General features: G+C 34.9%; 2 protein-coding genes across 3 annotated transcripts; one reads left to right on the top strand and one right to left on the bottom strand.

Annotated features, from left to right (window-relative positions):
- Window positions 1–2,357: 2,357 nt before the first annotated feature.
- On the top strand, window positions 2,358–9,055 carry MS3_00010546 (uncharacterized protein; the record flags this gene model as incomplete). Its single annotated transcript, XM_051218920.1, has 10 exons — window positions 2,358–2,362; window positions 2,462–2,588; window positions 2,630–2,722; window positions 2,783–2,852; window positions 4,842–4,892; window positions 5,536–5,600; window positions 6,666–6,744; window positions 7,203–7,289; window positions 8,071–8,219; window positions 8,960–9,055. 10 exons carry the CDS (start codon window positions 2,358–2,360, stop codon window positions 9,053–9,055), a joined length of 822 nt encoding a protein of 273 aa, XP_051068645.1.
- Window positions 9,056–12,203: 3,148 nt separating this feature from the next.
- Window positions 12,204–22,909, bottom strand: B4GALT3_1 (Beta-1,4-galactosyltransferase 3). Of its 2 annotated transcripts, XM_051207950.1 has the most exons (6): window positions 22,587–22,909; window positions 21,522–21,871; window positions 20,261–20,448; window positions 19,077–19,304; window positions 16,287–16,452; window positions 12,204–12,707 (listed from the first exon to the last, which is right to left on the bottom strand). In XM_051207950.1, exons 1-5 carry the CDS (start codon window positions 22,591–22,593, stop codon window positions 16,326–16,328), a joined length of 900 nt encoding a protein of 299 aa, XP_051068644.1. In that variant the 5' UTR covers window positions 22,594–22,909; the 3' UTR covers window positions 12,204–12,707; window positions 16,287–16,325. The 2 variants fall into 2 exon arrangements, with proteins under 2 accessions (XP_051068644.1, XP_051068643.1); XM_051207949.1 differs by having other exon boundaries at window positions 21,522–22,909.
- Window positions 22,910–23,174: the final 265 nt, after the last annotated feature.

The raw sequence follows: 23,174 nt of genomic DNA, 5'->3' as shown, positions 1-23,174 counted from the left end.
CTTACCCAATCAAATGCACTTGTCCGTCAGGTCACACTTGATTGTCATCGATATAGCTTCTCACTAGATTACTTCTCATTGACTCTCCACATCAGGTTGATTGATCTTCAGTGAGAAACACAAATTATTGCGTGAATGCGAATATCTATCTCTTACAGTATTAGATCTGATTGAAAAGCTCATGATTCATTGTTTCAATGTAAAAATGACGGATTGATTCACATTTGAGAACTAGATATCTTACAGTCATTTTGAAGGATCCTCGCATTCACATCTGCATCAGATCCACCATGTTCACCAATGATGCTGCTCAAATATGTAAAGGTTTTTACATCTTCCAAATCTTCTCCAGAATGGATAGTCTATCATTAAAAACACCATTTTATGTTGATTACACACTGTGTTATTCGACAAAGGCAATATTTTGTTTGTTGTCAAGATCCTTTCCAAAGTGAAATAAAACACCTCCATTGTATTAAGAACTACTATTCACAAATATCATTCAAGCATAAATATTATTTACTTCTTCCTCTTTAATATCTATTCATTTGTGATAGTCTAAAAATGTTTTTCATACACCACAGTGTTAACTCATTACATTTAGCTTGATATAGATATATCTATTATGTACTCGTATTACTATGATTTAGTCGTGTTATTCAACACAGATGACACTTACTATGGGCTATAACGAGGTTTTGAAATAATTCAAGGGAACACATTTCAATAGAAATCAGTTTACTTCTTATAAGCAAAGATGGATAGTGGGCAGATACAAGTCAAACAATACCAAATGAATTTTAAATTCATCCCATTGCACAAGCAAGTGGCTACCAGTACCCAATTGCTGAGTGGATAACGCATTGACGTTTGAAGCGAATGATGCTGAGTTCAAGTCTCAAAGTGAACATCAACTCTGTGAGATGTAGGTACATCCAGCTGACGAGTCGCAAATAGGACGAAGTGACACGCGTACTGGATTCCACTGCTAACCACTATCCATCTTCGCTTACATAAAATGCTTGTGAATGAAGGCAATATCGAGACACTCACAGTATGCACATATGGCAATAACAGACTGATCAATTGCAGTCTTAAACCTCAATGGGAAGATACAAACCGAACAATACCAAGTTAATAAGTCTTCCTCTTTTGCATTCAAACATTTTCTTAGCTTTCTAGTACAATTATCACTATTGTAATTACAAATCTGTGTCGTTTTCCAAAAAAATCCCTTACCATTCTTTTTACTTTACTTTCTATGATGTTTATAGTTTTTCTCTTATCACAATCACTGACGAATTTAATCTACGTGACTAAACTAATTCAGAAGGGAATTTTGTAAAGACTATAGTAATTTAATAGTTGAATTCATGAATCAACTAAAGCTAGACCACTATGGAAAACCTGGAAGCACTAGACGACCGTTATGTCCGAATATAGGACTCATCAGCAGTATGCACCCAAGATTCCGCCAGCGAGATTTGAATTCAGGACCTTCAGTCTCATGCGCGAACGCTTAAGCTCTAAATCACTGATCCCTCAGTCAGCAGTGGTAAACTCTGACACCAACCAATCCGCGCAATTCTGCCACAGTTCATCATTGTCTTCAGTAAGTTTCTATCTCACAACAGACCAGGTTGAACTCCAATGGTCGTAGTTTCTGATTAAAACTCCAGGAAACACGTCTTGAAGCCAGTCTCTAATGAGCATATAATGATTATGATCAGAAAGGCGTTTTGTAGAGACGATAGTATGTGTGATCATAAGACAAATTGTCATTCCACATTTTATGTCTATATCTTTTAACAGACATTAACGCTGTCGTATGATGGTTGAATAGAATAATGATGCGTTTATTCTCAAGTTACAATATTAATATTAAACACGGATAGAACCGTTTGATACCACTTTCTCATGAAAATAAAATTCAAATATTAAAATGCAAATTTCAACAACCAATCAAAATAGTTTATGTCATATTGATTTTAACCAATCAGATTATAAGAGTTAACCAAATATTAGTGCCAATCAAATGTTTATTATTGTAGAACACATGAGCACATATTTTATTTCTATCCAATAAGATTCCATCAATAGAGGTAAGAAATTTCAACCACCTTGTGAATAATTGTCAGCACACATCTTTAATAGTAGGTAGAAGAATATTGAACAATGATGAAGTTGATCTTGCACAATTATCGATTCACAATAAACACATAAATATGTGACACATGTTCTTTTTTATTGGTTGTTTTGAATCATCAAATCATACAGAAAGAAGTGAACTCAAAAAAAGTCTATATAAACCTGAGAAACCATTTCAATATCATTCTACTCTCTTAAACAAGAAGAAGATGAAGTAAGTGTCAAGTGAAACGATTCAATAAATGAATGAAGCATATTCATTCCAATTTGATGACACTAATCTATAATGTTATGTTCATTTTCAATGTTACAGATTTACTCTTCCATCTTGTTTGTTGGTCATTGTATTCACCAAGCTATTCGACTGTCAGAACACTTGTGGACGTATAAAAGATGTCAAATATGAAAAGATAATTTCTCAAAATACTTCATACAGTTATGTAAGTAACCAATTAGATGTTAATTTCACATATATACACAGTCTGATCATTATGAATATTTTCAAAGAATTCAACTTGATCAACCCAATCCTATTGAAAGTGAAACTTTTGTCAAGAGTGAAATCTCTTCTGAAGTAAGTTGATACCATTTTGTAATAGATGGTACTAACACGAATGTGTGTGTGTACTTATAGATGGTTGAACCTAAATTCCATTTTAAATATTACGGTAAATCAGTCGATGGATTGACAATGATTGATTCTGGTAAGAGAATAATTTTCTTGATACTAAGTTCTGTTAATCACATTGAATGATATTTCTTAAACTCACAATTGAATAAGACTATGCATTATGGACAACCTTTGAGCAACAATAAAGTAATGTTGATGACGTCCACCAACTGACTACTACTTAATGAGGGTTATAGATTAGTTTGAGGAATTAAGATGAAGATTTACTGATGGTGGTTAGGGGTAGGAATTGTATTGTAAATGTTTGTCACGGACTGACAAATCTGTTCATTCATTCACTGTAAATTATCATTCCAAATTGTATGTTGTAATGGCTTTGCATCGTTTATCAATCATCTTTGTAACCGTTATGTTGTGATAGAAATCTCAATGTTATGTGAAATCAGAAGACAATAAGAAGTGGCAACTACAGTTTATCAGCGGATAGATAGCTCAGTTAACAAAGCACTGTGAGCGAATTTGATGGAGTAAGAAGAATGTGTGTGTGTGTGTGCGAGCAAATACAGAAGCGAATTATTTATGGTCAAACTGAATAAGGTGCAGCTAGTCAAAGCAAAGGCTAATAATAGAATTCGAGTACCATGTTATACACAAAGAAGTGAATGATCCATAATCGATATTTAAACGATCAACATTTAAGCCAGAGTCTGTCTTCTGACCAAGATACATGTTCATACAGATATGGTAGTGATGATAATAGTACAGAGAAATATACGAATCGTTACTGTTCGAATCACATTGTCTGTCAACTAAGTTAACAAAAGGGCTTAACCTAAATGTAACCATAATCGAAATTAACTGTGAATGGGTTGTTGTTATTATCCATCCATTTAATAAATACAGGTTTAATGGTAAATTTCGGAGACAAATTAATGGGAAAAATTAAAATCTTTGATAAGATCACCTTTGAAGACACACCTGAGATTCTGAATGAAAGTGAGTCGTTCTATTATTGAATAAACATACATTTCTCTTTCACATTTTTTACTATTTAACTTGATTGTACGCAATGATTGTATTGGTTTGTGTGTTTCACTGCTCAAACATTCCTTCACAATATGTAGTCATTACTGTCAGGTACAAATGTAAAATAAGACGAGCATTCACTTTCAAATAAACACAAATTGATTGATGAGAAATAACTCAAAGTTACCATTAAGTAGATTCCAGTCTATCTGAACTATAGTACAAAAGATATTACAATATCTTGATAAATCTCAGTAGATTCAATGAACTTAACTGACCACATGCACAACAATCAGTCGATTCCTGCATTATGACAGATTGTCTTATTGAGGCATATGAACTACTAAAATGTATTTGATGTCCTGCATCTCTTTTCTGGCACTTACTTGATCCATAAAGATTTAATGTCGCTTAGTTGTTGTCTGCAGACCATAGGATATTCAACACTTTCTAAATTATCGTAATTGTATGATTATGAAATTTGAACGCATGCCTTTCCCTAAAATAGCGAATCAAACGAACGACCATGAATAGTCCGTTACAACAAAATGATTTACTTAAAATAGAACACTCAGCTTATGAACTCAAGTAGAATTTCTCAGTTCAATTTCATCTATTTCGGTGATTCAGCACAATTATTGACGTCGGAATAACATTTCTGAATGATAATTAGCTTAATTGGGAATAAGTTTTTCTATCGGATTTATGGAAGTTATGATGGTTTTACGCAACTGTTGCTGGTGGAAAGACTTGTGAAGTTCATGAATTAGTCTAAAGTTCCTAGAACCAACGTTATAAGAGTAAAATATTCTTCTCAGTTGTTTGAATTGAAAATGTTCATCATAATTAACAATCCTTGAGATCGCATCATCAGGGTTCATTGATCATTCAACTGCATCCATTTACTCAAATCCTAAAGGGAAGATCATGACCTATGTTCAAACTCATTCTATGTTACAATGTATGTTTATTATTAAAACAGATAGATATTCAATATACATATCCGTGAATACTCATTTAATATTCATTTTATCAGACAAATTATTCGCTGTCAAATGGTCACTTCAGAAGAATGCAAATTCTGGTGGTAAGTAAAATCAATTGCAAAGAATCATTTTCATTGAAAAACTCAAATAGAACTTGATGAGAGGACTGTTATGGGTAGGGATCTGAGAGCAGAGATTGATACATGGTGAGCGACAACACAGAAGTGATGTGTGTGAGAAAGTGAATTTGGCTGCTGAATAAAATACGCAAAAACTCTTTCATGTATCCAACACATTAATTCTCAGTAAACGCATACATTTCTTACCCAATCAAATGCACTTGTCCTTCAGGCCACTCTTGATTATCATCGATATAGCTTCTCACTAGACTTCTCATTGACTCTCCACATCAGGTTGATTGATCGTCAGTGAGAAACACAAATTATTGCGTGAATGCGAATATCTATCTCTTACAGTATTAGATCTGATTGAGAAGCTCATGATTCATTGTTTCAATGTAAAAATGACGGATTGATTCACATTTGAGAACTAGATATCTTACAATCATTTTGAAGGATACATCTTCATTTCATTGACATCATGTTCACTTGAATGTGTTCATTATGACTTGATGTAAACAGATCTGATCACATAATGAGTTGGTATATACAATGTCGAATGCAACAATAACATGTTTATTAATTGTTCTTCATATTCTGTGTAACGATGATGTTCATTTGGTAGATGTAACAGGTCAAGTAACTTATCTGATATATCCGAATGGGAAGATGTCTATTTATTTTGAGAATGTAAGTTTCACTATTGAATGGTGATGTAATGTTATTTCATTGTGCTGTCTCATTTACTTGAGTAATGTCGATAGTGTGTCTAGATACACTAAACACGAGGAAAGCAGAACAAGATTTTATATTGTGTAGACAGGTTGTATGACATTATAACTTGAACTTTAATGAGGCATTTTATTCTGACATCGTTTGTGAACGAGGTTTTGTGTAGATTTTAGAAATTTCACTGATTGAAATCATGAGTGAATTGAAGCTAAACCACCATGGATAACCTGGAAGCACTGGACGGCCGTTTCGTCCTAGTATAGGAAACCTCAGCAGTGCGCACACACGATCCGGCAACCCGCGAGGTTCGTACCCACGATCTTTCGGTCTCGCACCAGGCGCTTAACCAACTAGACCAGTGAGCCGGCCGGCATCCAACAGTGTCAATGTCTAACTTCAGCCAATCCACGAAGTTGCCCCATCGTACACCGTTGTCTTCAGTGAGTTGATATCTATCTCACAACAGACCTGGTTGAACTCCACTGGTAACGGCTTCTCACTGGAACTGCAGGAAATGCCTCTTGAAGTCAGTCACTAGTGAACAGATGATTATTATCAGAAGTAGTTTTGTGGAGATTTTAGAAATTCCACTAATTGAAATCATGAATCAATTAATGAAATTGTTGATCAGTTCGAAGTGTGTAGTTATTTCAATGTCATCGTTTGATGTTTCACCTATTTTGAATACAACTGCTGTTCATTAACTATAATATGGTTCTATGAAAGAACAGATGACATGTTTTAAACTCAATTTGTTTTAAATGATAAGAAGTAATCTGGAAATATTAGTAGTTACTGTCCATGGAGTTATTGAAAATCGTACATCTATATAGCTGGAAAGATTAGGTGAAATATCTTCGAAAAGAAACTGATGATACTAGTTTGCCTAATTTGAATGTGATTAATTGTCTTTGAATATGATGACCTGAATGATGACACACTACTGAAATGATTAGTTACTCTTGATGTATGTGGTTGTGTGTTTAACAGATCTTAATTCATATTTCCTATGGTTGTTTTCAGATACCCAAGGAAACTGATGAAAGCAATTTACAGTCGTGGATTGATTATCGACACCATTGTATAGATGATACAACGAACAGTAAGAAACATTTTACCGTTATCTTTCTGAATGTTTCAATGTACAGTGATGTACATCGACAATCATCTGTTATCATTATATTACATTCTGAACCAACGTCAGTATTATGTTGGTACTTCTTGAACCAATATTCAATTGTTTTACGTGATAAAAGAATCACAGTGTAAGTCACTGATGAAACTGCTCGATGTTTCAGACGACGTCTATTGAATATTGAAGAACTGTGATTAACTGTATTGAAAGTAAACTGTAACTCTTCATGTTGACTAGTTGTAATGCGAAATGTGAAATAATTGTTGACGAATCAGACATATTCTCTTTCGGGATGTTGAACTACCTCCACTTCATTCAAACTCAACGATGTTTCTTATTTTGTTCACAAGTTAAATGATACGCACCACTTGTTATAATTTCAATAGAAATCGTAAATTGAAGTGTTTGTTCTTTTGTTCAATCAGAGTCCATGTTAGAATCGTACAATCGAATTAACGTTCCAGTAAACTTGATCAAACATCGTACTTTGGTGGAGTTTGAACCGAATACAGGTATGTAATAAGTGATTTGATCAGTATTGACCATTGTCACATTTGAACACCTTAAGTTGATTACTTCAAATGAAGAATTCCAAGTGAGATTTTAGTCCGTTATGCAAACATCTATCTCAACGGACGTTCTGTTCACTATGCATGACTTCTTTTCGATTCGTTGTTGAATATTCAATATGATAGATCAAACTTGATTGATATTTTAGTCGTCGTTTTGTTCAATATTACGTAATCACAGTGTCACAAAAACGACGCATAAGATGTTACTATTGATGAATAAAATTTATCGACAGTTAAATGAGGATGCATTGACAAGGGAGTAGGCCATTGTTCATTCATTTAGTGCATGTGATATCGAATTTCCTTCAAGTAATGAAATTGTAGAAACATTTTATATGATTGTCATTACCTTGTATTAGCGGGACATAGATAGGATTAAAGCATGGTCAATGTACGAGTGCTTTGGCGCATGCTGATTGACTAATTCTTATTTAATCAGCACTAGGCGATACTTGGAGAACATTCTAGAATCTCCTCAATGTAAAAACTATAAATATACACAAAGTTTTTGCTATTGTGCTTCTTCTTCGTCTAATTCTTACTTCCATCTAACCTTGTTATTTAGAATATAATCGGTTTTCCTATTCAACCATGTTCTGATTTGGGGACTTGTCGAGTGAATTGATGTCGGAGAATATTCAGTAGTTTATAGATACATTTATTTAAGGTTTCTTTTATTCAATCACTTGTAATACAATCATCATGTTGTTTTGTTTTATAGAAACGTGTTACATTAAAGATTCACAAGAAACATGTCTATCTGCATCTAAACCGAATATGACATGTTATTGGTGTTCAAATGCTAGTACGTGTACCAATGGTCTTGATACACATATTAATCATTGGCTGGAAAGTGATTGTCATACCACTGTGAGTAACCATTAAACTTAACAACGTTTTCTTTCTTTTTTGATTGAGATCATGAACCAATTGATGTTAGACCACCATTGAAAATCTGGAAGCAATGGAAGGCCGTTTCGCCCTATTGTGGGACTCCCGAAAAGTCTGTCAGTCAGTCAGTCAGTCAGTAACAACGTAGAACTTCGTACGTACGTACATCAGTTCGAGTTGCCACACCACATTAGCACAGAGATGCAGTTGTCGATTCAAATCCCATAGTGGTAGAGGTAATAAGAGTATAAGCAGTAATCGGGAAGATTAGGGTTTGGAGATGTTATTTAAAGAGTATAATCCAGTGAAATAAATTTGGAAAGAGGAAAAAAGGGACATAAAGAATTCAGAAGATTAGAATTTGAGAGAACACAGAGAGTGGATGCACCTGCGCCATTGCAAACGATTTTGAGCCATGTCATTCAGGGTCTCTAACCATCGGTTGCTATCATCTCGCGGTCCCCAACCAGGTAGTCTACACCTACCAACATGACTAAGTTCACTTGTCAGTGACTTCATGGACTCGCGAGGTGCGGGATTGAGGATGTGCACTGTTGAGGAATCGCACAATAGAAGGAAACGACCATCCAATGCTTCCAACTTTTCAATAGTGGTCTAACATCAATCGGTTCATGATCTCAATCAAAAACTTGACAATGTCCACAACCTCTAAACTGATCCATATATATATCTATGTTGTTTTGTTTATTTCATTTCAGAAATCATCTGCTTACTTATATGCATTGATACCATTAGTTATATGTTTCCTGATTGTATGTGTTGGATTTGTCATATGGTTTAAATTATCTAAATGAAAATAAATGTAATTTACGCTCTACAGAAACATTTTCACATATGAATAGAACTGTATTTTGTAGTTCATTTCAGTAGTTTAGATATTAGTTTATGCACTTTTCTATGATCAATATGAAATCAATTATGTAATGTTTTTTGCTGTTTTTTTTGCTCTGTTTTGTTTTAATCAAATATTAAACATGGTTTTCATTATATATGTGATTGTTTTCATTTGATCCAAAGTAATTTGTGTTACACCGTTGGATATAGGTCGGCTCAGCGGTCTAGTAGGTTGAGCATTTGTGCACAAGGCTGAAGGTCCTAGGTTCGAATTCCGCGAACAAGATTGTGGATGAGCACTGTTGAGGAGTCACACAATAGGAGGAAATAGTCGTTCATCGTTTCCAGATTTTTAATGGTGGTCTAACATCAATCGGTTCATGATCTCAATCAATAACTTAATAATATCCATAACCCTATACTGATAATTACCATGTGCTCACTAGTGATTAGCTTCTTGAGGGGGTTCTCACAATTTTATCGAAAAGTCGTGACCAGTGAAGCTATCCTGTGTCGAGTAGATTCAGGTATCTATCTCAGTACAATAGAAGGTGGTCGCTCAATTTCGTGAATTGATTGGGGTTACACATTAACACCGATGTATACCGACTCAGTGCTCTAATAGGTTGAGCGTTTGAGCGCAAGGCTGAAGGCCCTGAGTTAGAATCCCGCGACGTGTGGGATTGTGGATGCGCACTGTCGAGGAATCGCACAATAGAAGGAAACGACCATCCATTGCTTCCAGTTTCTCAATAGTGGTCTAACATCAATCGGTTCACGATCCCAGTCAATAACTTAATAATCTTCACAACACTATACCGATGATTTTAAGGAAGTTTCACTACAGAATAATATCATTTGATGTTTACGATGGTCATTAATTTAAACTCAGTTGTTGGGACACCGTACTAATATGTAATTAAACACATCCCTTCTTCGTTATTGTTTGCTTATTGAAAGCTCAATGACAAATTACAGTTAATACAGTATTATGAATACGGATTGTGAAAAGAACTTTAGATAGCTAAGCAAATACTCAAGTAGAACTGTGAAAAGTGTAGGTTGAATAAAGTAGTAATAGTTTGGCCATAGCACTGTTCAATAATATGACAAATAAACTGTAGTGTCCCAATTGTACTGGTTATTTCAATCTTCTCGTTGATGTAAAGAACTGTTGTTGGCCAGTCTTTTCATCGTAAGTTATAAGCAACAGAAGCAGAAACGGGTGGTGGCTAGCAGTGGAATATCACTTTATCCCATTTAAAACTCACCAGGTTGGTGTACTTGCATCACAGAGTTGGTGTTCACTCTGAGACTCAAAATCAGTACCGTTCACTGCAAACATCGTGTTATCTCATCAGCTAGTAAATGGAGATACACATTGAATCATAAAAACTGATTCAGAGATGAATATTTGAGTGAGCACTGACTTGGTAAATTGGATTTTTAGAAATCATTTCCTCATCATGTTGTTGAATGCTTTGATTGTGACAAAATTGGACACATTAAGTTAGTGTGTAAGACTACTGTGAGTGTTCATTGTTGAGAGGTCTCATGCTAGAACATGCCAGCTATCATGTTCTTCTAGTATTTCGAACACCACCAGTCGAGTCAGAGCTTATGTGAAACTGCCATATGATTTCACAAACTCAGGTGGTGTCCGATCATGCTTCCTTCAAAGACTTACTACAGTAAATGAGGTTTCCGTCTACTGATTGTTCAAGAATCAATCTTCCACCAGGGTTCCCACTTATTGAATGAGAATACGCAGATGACATAGTCAAGTTTGGTGAAGATGCTGATAAAATGCAGACCATTTTATAGCACTGAACAACAGTGTCAGGATGTTTTGGATGAGCTTCTTTACATCTATATGCAAATTGTTGCTTCAGGACTGGTCTGCATCAACACGTGAACTAAGGATAGGGAGTGAAGTAGTCAACATGTATTCATCCAACTTATTCAGTGTTTAGCTTTTCATTACAGTCAGTGCTCAAAGGGTGCAAGCGAAATATTTACGTTTACGGCATATGTTAGGAGACAAATGCTCTCTATCATCCCAATATTCATCATTAAACTACTAGACAACAGTAGTTAAACGAATCAATGAAATTATTAATAGCTGCAAGTGTTAGTGTAATGAATAACACAGTATAAAAATGTAAGCACATCAAAAGTTTAAATTAAGATATTTTAGAGAAAATATAAAAAAGTGAAAACATAACAATTAATGTTCATTAAATCTTACTAGAAAATAAACACAAACGACATTTACAATTTAGAGCAAATACTCATTGTAAAAAGGAAAACAGTATTTAATACAATTCATTTTGATATAGTAATGTATTTATTAAGTGAATTCATGAGTTGATTAAAGCTAGACTACTCATAGAAAATTTGATGATTGTGCTAGTAATTGGTAAAACCAGTTAATCCATTTATATGTGATAAAAATACGCTATTCGCATAGAAGAAAGCCTGATAAACATTGTCATTATCAGAATGGGTTTTGTGGAGATTTTTAGAAATTTTCACAGATTGAAATCATGAGTCAGTTGAAGCTAGACCACTATTGAAAACCTGGAAGCACTGGACGGCCGTTTCGTCCTAGTATGGGACTCTTCAGCAGTGCGCATCCACGACCCCGCACTACCAGGGGTTCGAACCAAGGACCTACTGGCTTCGCGCGCGAGCACTTAACCATTAGACCACTGAGCCAGCCGGCATCCAACGGTGTTAATGTCTAACATTGTTATATTTTATGTTAAGCATATTAAATAGAGTTGAATTTGAGTTAATTTAATCAAGAATAATAAATTATGAAGCTGATTGAATATTTATAAGAGCCATTAATTTGGACCTGTGTAGAAAAAAGGCAAAGGTTTTGAGTAAATTCATATCCCAACTGTAAGATAATGTATTTTAAACGTTGAACTAATATTAAACACTATCAATCTTGTTCAAATTTCTTCCACAATTCAACATTGATATTTTTTAAACATAGGAAATACTGATTATTAATTGTTTACAATAAATTAACAAGTTAATACTCAGCGATATTACAATCAATCAACTTACATTTGACCAATCGCTTTTTCAATATATTTCCGATCAAATTGCCAATTATAAGTTTTGGCTGTTTATGTTGATAATGTTAATCTATCAAAGAAAAATCTTACAACTATACAAGTAACAGAAACAAATCTATGGAGAATTTAGTCTTATCTGATGATTATGGAAACAGATTTTTTTTGCAATGCTCCTGTTGCTATGGCATACAATGAAGATCTTTAAAATTGAACAGTAACTACCTTTTTATCAATGGAACTAACGGTAAAATATAAACGTAAACAATTACAACATAATTTTTTTTAACTAAACAGCATTTACAGATTGTCTAATTTGTTTTTAAAAAATTATGAATCCAGAAATTAGTCGTTGAGTAAAATGGAACAGCATTTTGTGTAAAATATACAAAATCTAAAATAATAGTTGGAAAAGATTATGGAAACTGGACAAAACGAAAGTAGAAGTAGGAAAAGTCATTCAGTAAAAAAAATCATGGGGAATTCGGTGAAAGATGTGATCTTCGTATACGGAGTATTCTATGACCTAAATGACGGAAAATATTAAGAAAAAGTATGAAGCTCTAATTAAATGTAGGACTAGTTTAAGAAACAAAAAACAAAATCATTTATTTAACCTGAAGAAAGAGTTCATTCAATGCTTTGATATCAGATGAAAAAGAACTTCGAATGGACTGTTCAAATCTTTCTATAGAATACGTAAAGTCCTAAAAAATAATTAACACAATATAATAGTAAGACTATGAAGACGCTGACAAAATGCAGAGTCTTTTGGTAGCACTAAGCAACAATGCCAGAATGTTTGGAATGCGCTACTCTCCCTCTAAATGCAAGTTGTTGCTCCAGGACTGGTCTGCGTCAACACCTGAACTAAGGATAGGGAGTGAAGTAGTCGAACGCGTTGACAACTTCACTTATCTTGGAAGTCTGATTAACCCTAATGGGTTGGTGTCTGACGAAATCTCAGCACGGATTCGAAAAGCTCGATTGGCTTTTGCCAACTTGCGTCACCTATGGCGAAGGCGAGATATCCGTCTATCAATAAAAGGACGAGTACACTGCGCGGCAGTCCGTTCTGTTTTAATTTACGGCAGCGAAACATGGCCATTAAGAGTAGAAGACACTCGTAAGCTATTAGTATTTGACCACAGATGCCTTAGAAATATTGCTGGCGTCTGCTGGGATCACCGGGTAAGTAATAGTGAGGTTAGACGCAGGGTATTAGGGAATGATGGTAAATCAGCTCATGAGGTTATGAATCTTCACCGGCTGAGATGGTTGGGCCACGTGTTACGTATGCCTGAACATCGACTACCACGACGTGCAATGCTATCCGGTATTGGAGATGGTTGGAAGAAAGTTAGGGGCGGCCAAACCAATACGTGGCATCAGTGCTTGAAGTCACTAACTTCTAGTCTGAGCCATGTTGGTAGATGCAGACTACTTGGTTGGAGTCCGCGTGACTATCGTAACCAATGGTTGGAGACTCTTGGTGACATGGCTCAGAATCGATCACAATGGCGTCGGTGTATACACTCCCTGTCTTCCCTTAGACTAAGAGATTAAAATCACTTCATATCTTTCTTTCTCCGAACCAATTCTTTCTTCTTGTAATATATCTCTATATGCAATCTTTCTCTTATATATTACCACCTTTGACCTAACCACTGCTATGAATCCGGTGTTCATCTTGTTGTGCTGATGCGGTATGGCAACCTGGACCGATGCACATATGTGCCTGGTCCTACGTTGTAGCTGACTGACTGACTGACTGACTGATGAATTTGTTGGTAAAGTTACAGTCGCAAAGTGAGAAGTTCAGAACCAAACCAAAGCACACTATACCAACATCTATAGTTCGAATTACAAAATCCTCAATCAAAAACATCAAAGACAAACAACCCTTTCTACATGCATACGAAAAGTGCCTTTTCAATCAAGAAACAGTTGACTGAGGACAACATAAAACTTCAAAGTTAGAAACTCAGATTTCGGAAATAGTAACCATACTTATGAAAGGTCAGGGCTTTAAAATAATCGATTATTCACAAACAGCAGAAATAATTTCTTGATTGAGATCATGAACCGATTGATGTTAGACCACCACAATTGAGAACCTGGAAGCACTGGACGACCGTTTCGTCCCATTGTGGGACTCCTCAGCAGTGCGCATCCAAGATCCCGCGAGCGGGATTCGAACCCAGGGCCTTCGGTCTCGCGCGCGAACGCTTAACCAACTGGACCACTGAGCCGGCATCCAATGGTGATAGTTTCTAACATCAACCAATCGACGAAATCGCGCGACCAACTTCCGTTGTACTGAGGTAGATACCTGTCTCTACCCGACAAGGATTAGCTCCACTGGTCCCGGCTTCTCACTAGAACTCCGAGAATTCCCTCACGAAGCTAATCACTTGTGAGCACATACAATTGGTTCTCTTTATGAATTTAAATGGAGCAAGAACAAACATTGATGCAGAATAGTATGAATTCAAAATATTTCGAGGTTTCTCGTCGGCTGTTTACAAACCAAAAATGTGATAGAATTTTTTACATTGAGATAGTGTGAAACAATTGACATAAATGAGTGTAAATAACGGGATTACAATGATAAATATATATATAGGCAATTTCATCTCCTTTGAAAAATATTCATCACAAAAACACTTGGACTGGTCTATATTTCAATTAACATAGTTTCTGCCCAATGAGTTACAAAAAGGGTATTTTACGAACCCTTTTTGACCGCGCTCGCAAAATTTATTCAAAGGAATGCCTTGATGACGAAATTACTCTCATCACTAATGTTCTACCTGAAAATGCATATTCGTTGAAATTCATCCAGAAATATGCAAAAACCAATCCTCAGACAAAGTACAATGGAGTAGAAAAGAGAACTTGCTTCTTACATTTACGTTTCAAAGGAGATGAAATTTCCGGATTAATTAATCACAGATTAAATTCTGCATTGGAAGTGGCCTACCCACCCAGCAGCAAAACTTACGACAGTATGGCAAACGAACTGCTCACTTAAACAAACTACAATCGACAAGTCCTCTTTTATTAGTAGCTCCAACTGCATTTATCAATTCACATGTACGTGCCAAAGCACATACATTGGAAAAACTGAGAGAAGAGTGCGTGTTCGCATTTCTGAACACGTTCCGAAGAACTTGAGGCTGCGAGGGATCAAAGCTTTAAACAGTGCAATAGCTCGGCATTTACTTGACACCGGGCATACTGTCGACATTTTGCATGCTTTTAAAATTATCAATAGACAAAGAAGCACGACTACTCTTCGTTTCGCTGAAGCGATTGCGATTAAAAAATATAAACCGGATTTATGCATTCAAAAAGAGACTTGAATAAAATTATCACTACCCTGGTAACCCCCTTTTTTGTGTGTGTGTTTTGGGTTATTTTATTCATTTATTTTAAAATATTTATACTCCTCCCCTATTACATAATTCTTAAACCACATTATTATTCACACATTTCCACCACCTGATCCTCTTAAATTATTATTGCGTAATCTACCTTATCACTATTCAATTCCATTAATCTCTCTAATTATCACACAATTTATGAACTTCACTAAACTATTACACCACCCACCCTGGATTAACCCCCCTCTTTTGATCTCTGACCTGTTTCTAGCATATATATATATAGTTATTATTGTAATCCCGTTATTTACACTCATTTATGTCAATTGTTTCACACTATCTCCATGTAAAAATCGTATCACATTTTTTGGTTTGTAAGCAGCTGACGAGAAACCTCGAAATAATATGAATTCATACTATTCTGCATCAATGGTTGTTTTTACTTTATTTAAAGACAAAAATAACTTAGTGATCCGCATACACATATATATGAAAAGAAATGAATCAAATTCTGAACTTAGTATCAACAACGAAAAAACTTAAACCCTTACACAATTATACACTTTTACTGCATACCAAAAATAATTCAAAATGAAAATATAGGTTTAAGATTTTGGATACCTTAACAAATGTGTTAAGCAATTTTGTGAGTTAAAATCATGATGACTATATGAGTTTAGTATTAGATTGTAGATAAGATCTGAAAGAATTTAACTTACAGAACAAATAATCGGAATGTGCTGAATCTTCTCACCCATTTATGGAGTGATCGACACCCAGTAAAACAGGCCATTGTGAGCAGGGTAAGACTCCAGTAGCGTATAATTTACATTCCAGTAACCATCTGTTTTAAAGCGACTTGATGCATCCTTCAGAAGTTCGTTACTGTGTAAAAAAGTACACATAAAAAAACAATAGGGAAAATGCCCTATGACTGCAGTTACAAAGATCATGATACTCCTAGAAAAGTACTCGGAATAAGTCAAAAATTGGTGGTTTAAGTACATGTTTTTAAAGAATGTATTATTTATTAAAGTCTCAGTAGGTGGATAATGTGACTAACATGCAGTAGTTGTGGTGCGAAGATGGTACGTAATTATTAGAATGGATACGTATTTGTCAAAGTTTAAGCTTTATACAACAAATCTACTTTGCAGGGCCAATAGCTAAGTACACAAATTTCATAACGGCAATCATTTGATTCGATTTTATAAACGTTTATGAAACACTATGTGAAACGTATCGTAATGATTACAATAAACACCGTTCATGGATCGAAAACAGATTTCTCACATTATTGCCTGGTAAAAATTGTAAGTGTGGCTTGTTTGTGAATTACCAATGCTGATTTACTAACTTAGATTTTACACGATTAGTTGAAATTGTTCACAATTACATTCTAATAGACCTTCATAAAATAAATATTGATGTAATGTAATGATATTAAAATCCTAAATAATAAGACAAGGCACTCCACAGTTACAAAAGTAATAAATCAGACAATGAACATTAGATGCCTAAGAGGGAAAGATTTATTTTACAAAAACCTGCTTTCATTTTGTAAACTTACTACCTATTTAGTAAGTTATCTCGTAATCCAATTGGGTGATAGGAAGAAATATACATATCTAGACTCAGGGAAAGGTGCAGTACTTTATAGGTAACGAAGTTAAGCATCTATTCAGCATATACAGGTACAGTACAGCGAACTTATTATCTGGCTACATGAAATCTTTTTGACAGTATTTAAGGTATGGGTACCAAAAAAATTAGGTAATAAGTTGGTAGTTATTACCTTTAAAGACGTAGCAGTAGCATAAGTGAGATAACGTGAAGAGATACAAAGTCCACTTTTCTGTTCACAATGTTTTTCGTTAATTTAAAATATGTCGTTGGGAATTGTAGTTAGTAACTAAAACACCTGCGTATCATTACTCACTAGGCTACCTCCTTAGCCACAGAATAAACATGAAAGGTGATCTCTAAATGGAGAATGGAAGTACAGTTTTCATGACGAATTTTTATATTTGATAACATTTCATTTTGCCAGAAAACATACTGTTTTTACAGAATCCGTCCACTGGAGCCTTGTGTGGTGATCCTATTATATGCAGCGACTGAGTTTCAAAAAAGTCCTGTTGACATAATTGTTCTTTAATTCGATGAAATATAACGTGCACAAAAGCCATCCATTTCATTCCACTAGTTGATGAGACCAGTGATGCCTGAGATTACAAGCACGTTTACAAATTTGAAAGCATATGTGACTATATCTACCCAGCTTATCAGTAAGTCGACAATAATAACAAAAACCGTAAAACCAAAGAATATCACCGAGTGTGAAACACATAAATGAAAACTACTTATTTGCACAAAAATGTTAGACGTTTCACGAAATTATTTTTCTACATTAGCATAAGGATTCAAATAATCGAATAAGACCCTTGAAATTCGAGTATTCCATCAAAAAAAAGATGGTTTCACACGAATAGAATGAAAGAGGTAAAAATGTAATTTTAAAATTCACAACGGATATTCTATGTTGAACCCCTACAATATTACACAGTGAATAGTCCCGCTTATGAATATCAGATTTGTTTCAATTTTTCAGTACATTTTAAAACAGTAAAGTTTACCGTTACTCCACAATGATATAATGAATAGCAGGAACCGGCTACCAAAATAAGACTCTTTACAAGTTACCAATTTCATTCTATTTAAAATGCCCTACGTAATAAACCAGAATAAACGATCACTAGCTACAATCAAAGGAATCGGTGAATAACCAATGAGAATCCACAAAATTCATTGCGGAAAACACAAAAGCGATGGGTTGTAGTCACTAATTATACAGAGGTTAGTGTGCCGAAAAACATTTGTCATTCAGGTTGGCTGTATTTAACCACTTTTATCGAACTTTCATCGCAGAAACACTAACCAACGTACTATTTAGTTAGCACCAAACGTTAGCATTTAAAATACGAAGTATATTATGTGTAGTTTATAATTTTCTGTGACGAATAATCAGATGATATCAGAATTTCGAGCAGGATATTGCCAATATACAGAGAGTTCTGTAATAATAGTGATTCAGGTATTAATTCAACTGAAAATGGACCTGATATTGGGAAGATAAATGGTCTTTTCGAAATGACTTGTGGGGCCACTTAGCAGGTCACATAGCTGGGAAGCAGTTACTAAATATAGTCGTCGTTGTCAGCTATAATCTATCAATAGTCTGAAACACTTAGTTGGTCGATCTACAAACACTGACATTTATGTATGGAGACGAGCACACGAAGAAATAAAATAGACTGGTTTATACATGAATATGGTAGGTATTCGATGATAAATTCAATTACTTCTGAATACTCATTTGGGACTAATATTACTATCATTACTGTGCGATACTTAATAGATTATTTTAAATATCTTAGATGAAAAACAACAATGAGCAAGTGTATATTACAAAAACGAATTCTTAAGTCTGAGGATTGGGAAAGACATACCGTTTAGGATTGACCGGATTACTTGGGTCTTTCTTATGACTAATCATTCTGTAACGAGCGATTTCTTCAGGGTAACGCATAACGCTGTAATTATGATAGACTACTCTGGCGTATAAATCGTCATCTTCTCCACCCCATCCAAAATACATATTTGAAAATCCACCAACCTTTTCAAACTGTTTCTTGGTGAACGCCACAGCTCCGCCAAAAATCGTAAGATAAGGAAGACTAAAAAATAATAAATCCATGTGAATAAAGTTATTTAGCAAAATTTTTGGGTAGCTTTATTGAGAAAAAAAAACAAACACACCACGCATAAACATGTTTGATTCTTGTTTGTCATGAAAAGGCATCCGTCTAGTCAATAACTAGATATATTCCAGTTACCTCCAAATTATGACAGTAGTAAAATAGATCACAATTTTCCTAACTCTTAGAAATTAGAAGTTTCAGGATTTGGTTACAAAATACGAAAAAACTCTACAACTTGGATTCAGTTCTCTGTAATGACAATTGTCTACCATAATACAGTTGCTTCGAAGTAATAGAGTAGTTTATATAGTCACTAAAATTGATACCGCATTGAAAAGGTAATATGGTGCATCGATAAATCTATGTATGGAATTTAAGTCCAGCGGTAGACCGTCTGGTACTTGTGTTTTCTTAGAAATACACGTATTTCAACTTATTAAATTAATTTACACTTCGTTTTTAAGGAATCAGTACTTTTATGCTTGTTCATACTACCATTTTTATACATGCTGGATAGTCCTTATTGTTAGATTATTATTTATGCTAAAATAATGGTCGACAGAACTTACAAGTGTGAATCTGAGTTGAAGTATTGGAATCTATCCATGAATGCATTTACAATATAAAGCTCACAGCTGAAATATAGATGGTTGGTGAACTGCATTCTAGTTAGGGTCTTAAACAAGTGGGTCCCAAAAATTCACCGTAACTAGGTAGAAAGCTGATAATGCCTTGAGCAAAGTCTAACGATGTAAAAGTTATATAAATACCAAGTTTATTTGGAAGTTGGTTAGAAATATAAACTGTCCTAATTCATACGATATGACTTCCTCGACTAAAGTATTGAATCAACTTTCTTATTTATTGAAGAATGTTACCAACTGGACAAATTCAAAATTTAAAAGTCTAGGAGTTTAAATATAAGCACTGACCGGTAGTTAAACTTGTCCACAGCAACAGATAGGTGTCTCGGGTGGTTGGCACAACGATATGAATTTCGATCGTCTTCAGGCAATAAATCCACATCATGAAATATGAAGCAGTCAAAATTTGTAACCCGTTTCGACTCGATAAACCCAACATTTAGAAGAAGGGCACGATTGAAATGAGTTTCACCGTCCTAAACATGTATTTATAAGTAGAAAATGAAGACTTTAGCAATACTACAACCTTGGTTATTTCATGATTAATCTCCGCAATAGAAACACATACGTAAACAGCCTAGAGTGAAAAATGGTAGTCTTTATTGTTACTTCGCTTGAATACCCAAAAACGTCTATTGGGAGTGAGGTGAACCATAAATAAAGAAACTCCATTATTGTTTGAACGCTAAATAAGGAAAGTGCTGTTGATTCAAATACTGCTACAACACTCTGTTGGTAATAAATTGATTTTGTTGCAATCTATAATCATTCATGTCAAACAAATGACCTAGTATATATTAAAACTCTGCTTTCAGTAACAATGTACTATTTTAGTGCATGTTTCGTAAATACCACGGACGTCAATCAACAGGATTAACCTATCAACACAGTTTGGGGTTAGTAAAAGTAATATATTACTATACCTATTAACAGCCATAGAGCATAATATCTTTACTAAAAAAACCACAATCCTGTGGGAACAGAAAATGGACCGTAACCCAAGAAAAAGAACATAAGATGAGAATTTACCAAACACAACACGAAAACATCTTTGTTACCGGAACCTTAAATATGGGTGTTGAGAATGATCATCTTGCCTTTCCTCATCAATTTTAACGTACATTTACAGAAACTATGGTCCAACCGATGTCAAAACCCACTTTTGGAGCAAGAAGCACAAATATTTCAGGTTCATGGCTTGGTAGTTACTCTTGAGTGTTAACCACTAGGTAGTAAGTGTTATCCCTGCTCCAGCAACTTCGGTCTAGGCAACTGAGTATTACCATTAGACCTGACAGAAATGGCTTCAAGTACAAGGAAATGAACCCAAAGATAATGAATGACATTGGATGGACTTTGTAAATGCTCTTAAAATATGTAGTATACACACTAACCGTGACCTTTAGTGTGGAGTTCCAAATTGAGGCAATATATGAGCAAAATGATTCAAAAGTACATTGCCATGATAACAGTGGTTGAAAAATATTGTTGAAAGTTCTGAAAAGGGTTCAGAAGACAACTGAAATCATATCTAAAAATAATAACTAACTTGATTTATAATGAAAATGGTATACATAAGCAGTTGGTTACGCAGAAAAGCATGCATATGTCCTAAAAACATACGCAAATGAATATCACGATTTCGGTACGGGACAATAACAGCCAGCTTTTCAGTTGGATCACATACATTTGGACGCCACAATCCGACGTATTTCTCCGATGAATCGGTGTAATTGTGGGAACTAATAGATTCATTGTGGATCACCACAGGGTTTAAACTGGGCTGTGAATAGTTGCCACCTTTTGAAAGGATAATTTTACGTTGAGAGGGTGATGATGTATATTTCTCCATTAAGGAATCCCAAGTAGGTACATTAGTCTCGATTTTTAAACGCCCAACTAGTGATAACAAAAGGATGGATTGTTGTTAATCATGCAAAAAGCTGAGGTGACAAACAAATTAGAACAAAAACGTGACAAAGTAAACACTCATTCTTTGTTAAATAACAGAGAACAACAATACTGACACTGATGGAGAGAACAACTAGATACTTCAAATAAGCAATAAGACCAATCAAATTCAGCAAATAGTAGATAAATATAAACGATTTTTGGACACCTCACAGCCTCAGTTGAAACTCAGAAAATCATTAAATCGGACAGCAAGATCACATTGGGAGTATGCGATGCATAATGATACAAGATACTAGATACATATTTAAGTTGATAGACAACGCAAATCACTCTCAACTGAGTACTGAAAATATAGAGGGAGACGATCGAAACCGATAGTTAAAGCATACGTTAAATTGATAGGATATTCCCTTTACCTTAAAGGATATTACATCTGGTACCGAAGCCACTAGTTCGCCCAAGTGGCCAAAAGCTAGACAACGTAGAAACTTAAGAAAGTCTAACGGTTTAAGGTAGCATATACATAGATACGACAGAAAGGGATTCGATAGATAATAAAATTAATCGATGAAGACCAATAATTTGATTCTAATATTTGAGATTTGTTTCTTTCCCTCTAAATGCTGCCCCATTACTAGTCTGCTTCAACTTCTCAACTAATGATAAGGAATGAATTAATTGAGCACGTCAACCACTGAACTTATCATATGAGTTTCATTAGCTTTGGTGGGTTGGTATCTGACGAAATCTCAGAACGGGTCCAAAGAGCTCCATTGGTGATTGCCACTTGATCCACAGACGATATGTTCGGTTAATCTACCAAAGGGTGAAGATACTGTGCAGCAGTCCCCTGTTATGTTTCGGTATTGCTTGAATGCTATTACTGATGCGTCTTACTCGAACGAACGAAGGATCAATGATTCAGCGACTCGATAGCTATTCTGGTTCGTTGTCCCCGGCTCTGCTAACCTGATCAAGAAGTCTGGGTAAGGTGTAGAAAGTGTATTCTACAGACAAACAGCAGATAACAAGTCAAATCAAACACACAAATCAAGCGTATTTATACAATTATTTACAATCGATATTGTCATAGAAAATTTTTAAACATTAATCAACGAGTTCATTAATTGACCTACTTGCGCATTTAATCGATAGTTCATCAATTGACCTATTTGCGCATTTAATCGATAGTTCATCAATTGACTCCAATAAAAATATCTAACATTTAATCGATAAGATAAAATTTAAAAATTTGAGTTTGGGGATCTATCGTCCCCAACACTCCTCC

The sequence above is a fragment of the Schistosoma haematobium genome, chromosome 3, assembly GCF_000699445.3.
Source record: "Schistosoma haematobium chromosome 3, whole genome shotgun sequence".
NCBI lineage: Eukaryota > Metazoa > Platyhelminthes > Trematoda > Strigeidida > Schistosomatidae > Schistosoma > Schistosoma haematobium.
This window is presented reverse-complemented; position numbering and strand designations above follow the sequence as displayed.

Bases quoted from the DNA above. Each gene is read 5' to 3' on its own strand.
- B4GALT3_1 (XM_051207950.1), bottom strand. The intron at 19,305-20,260 runs GTCAGTGCTTAT...ATTATTTTTTAG, and splicing joins GTGGACAAGTTTAACTACCG to TCTTCCTTATCTTACGATTT. The intron at 16,453-19,076 runs GTATGTCTTTCC...TTTTTTACACAG, and splicing joins AATCCGGTCAATCCTAAACG to TAACGAACTTCTGAAGGATG.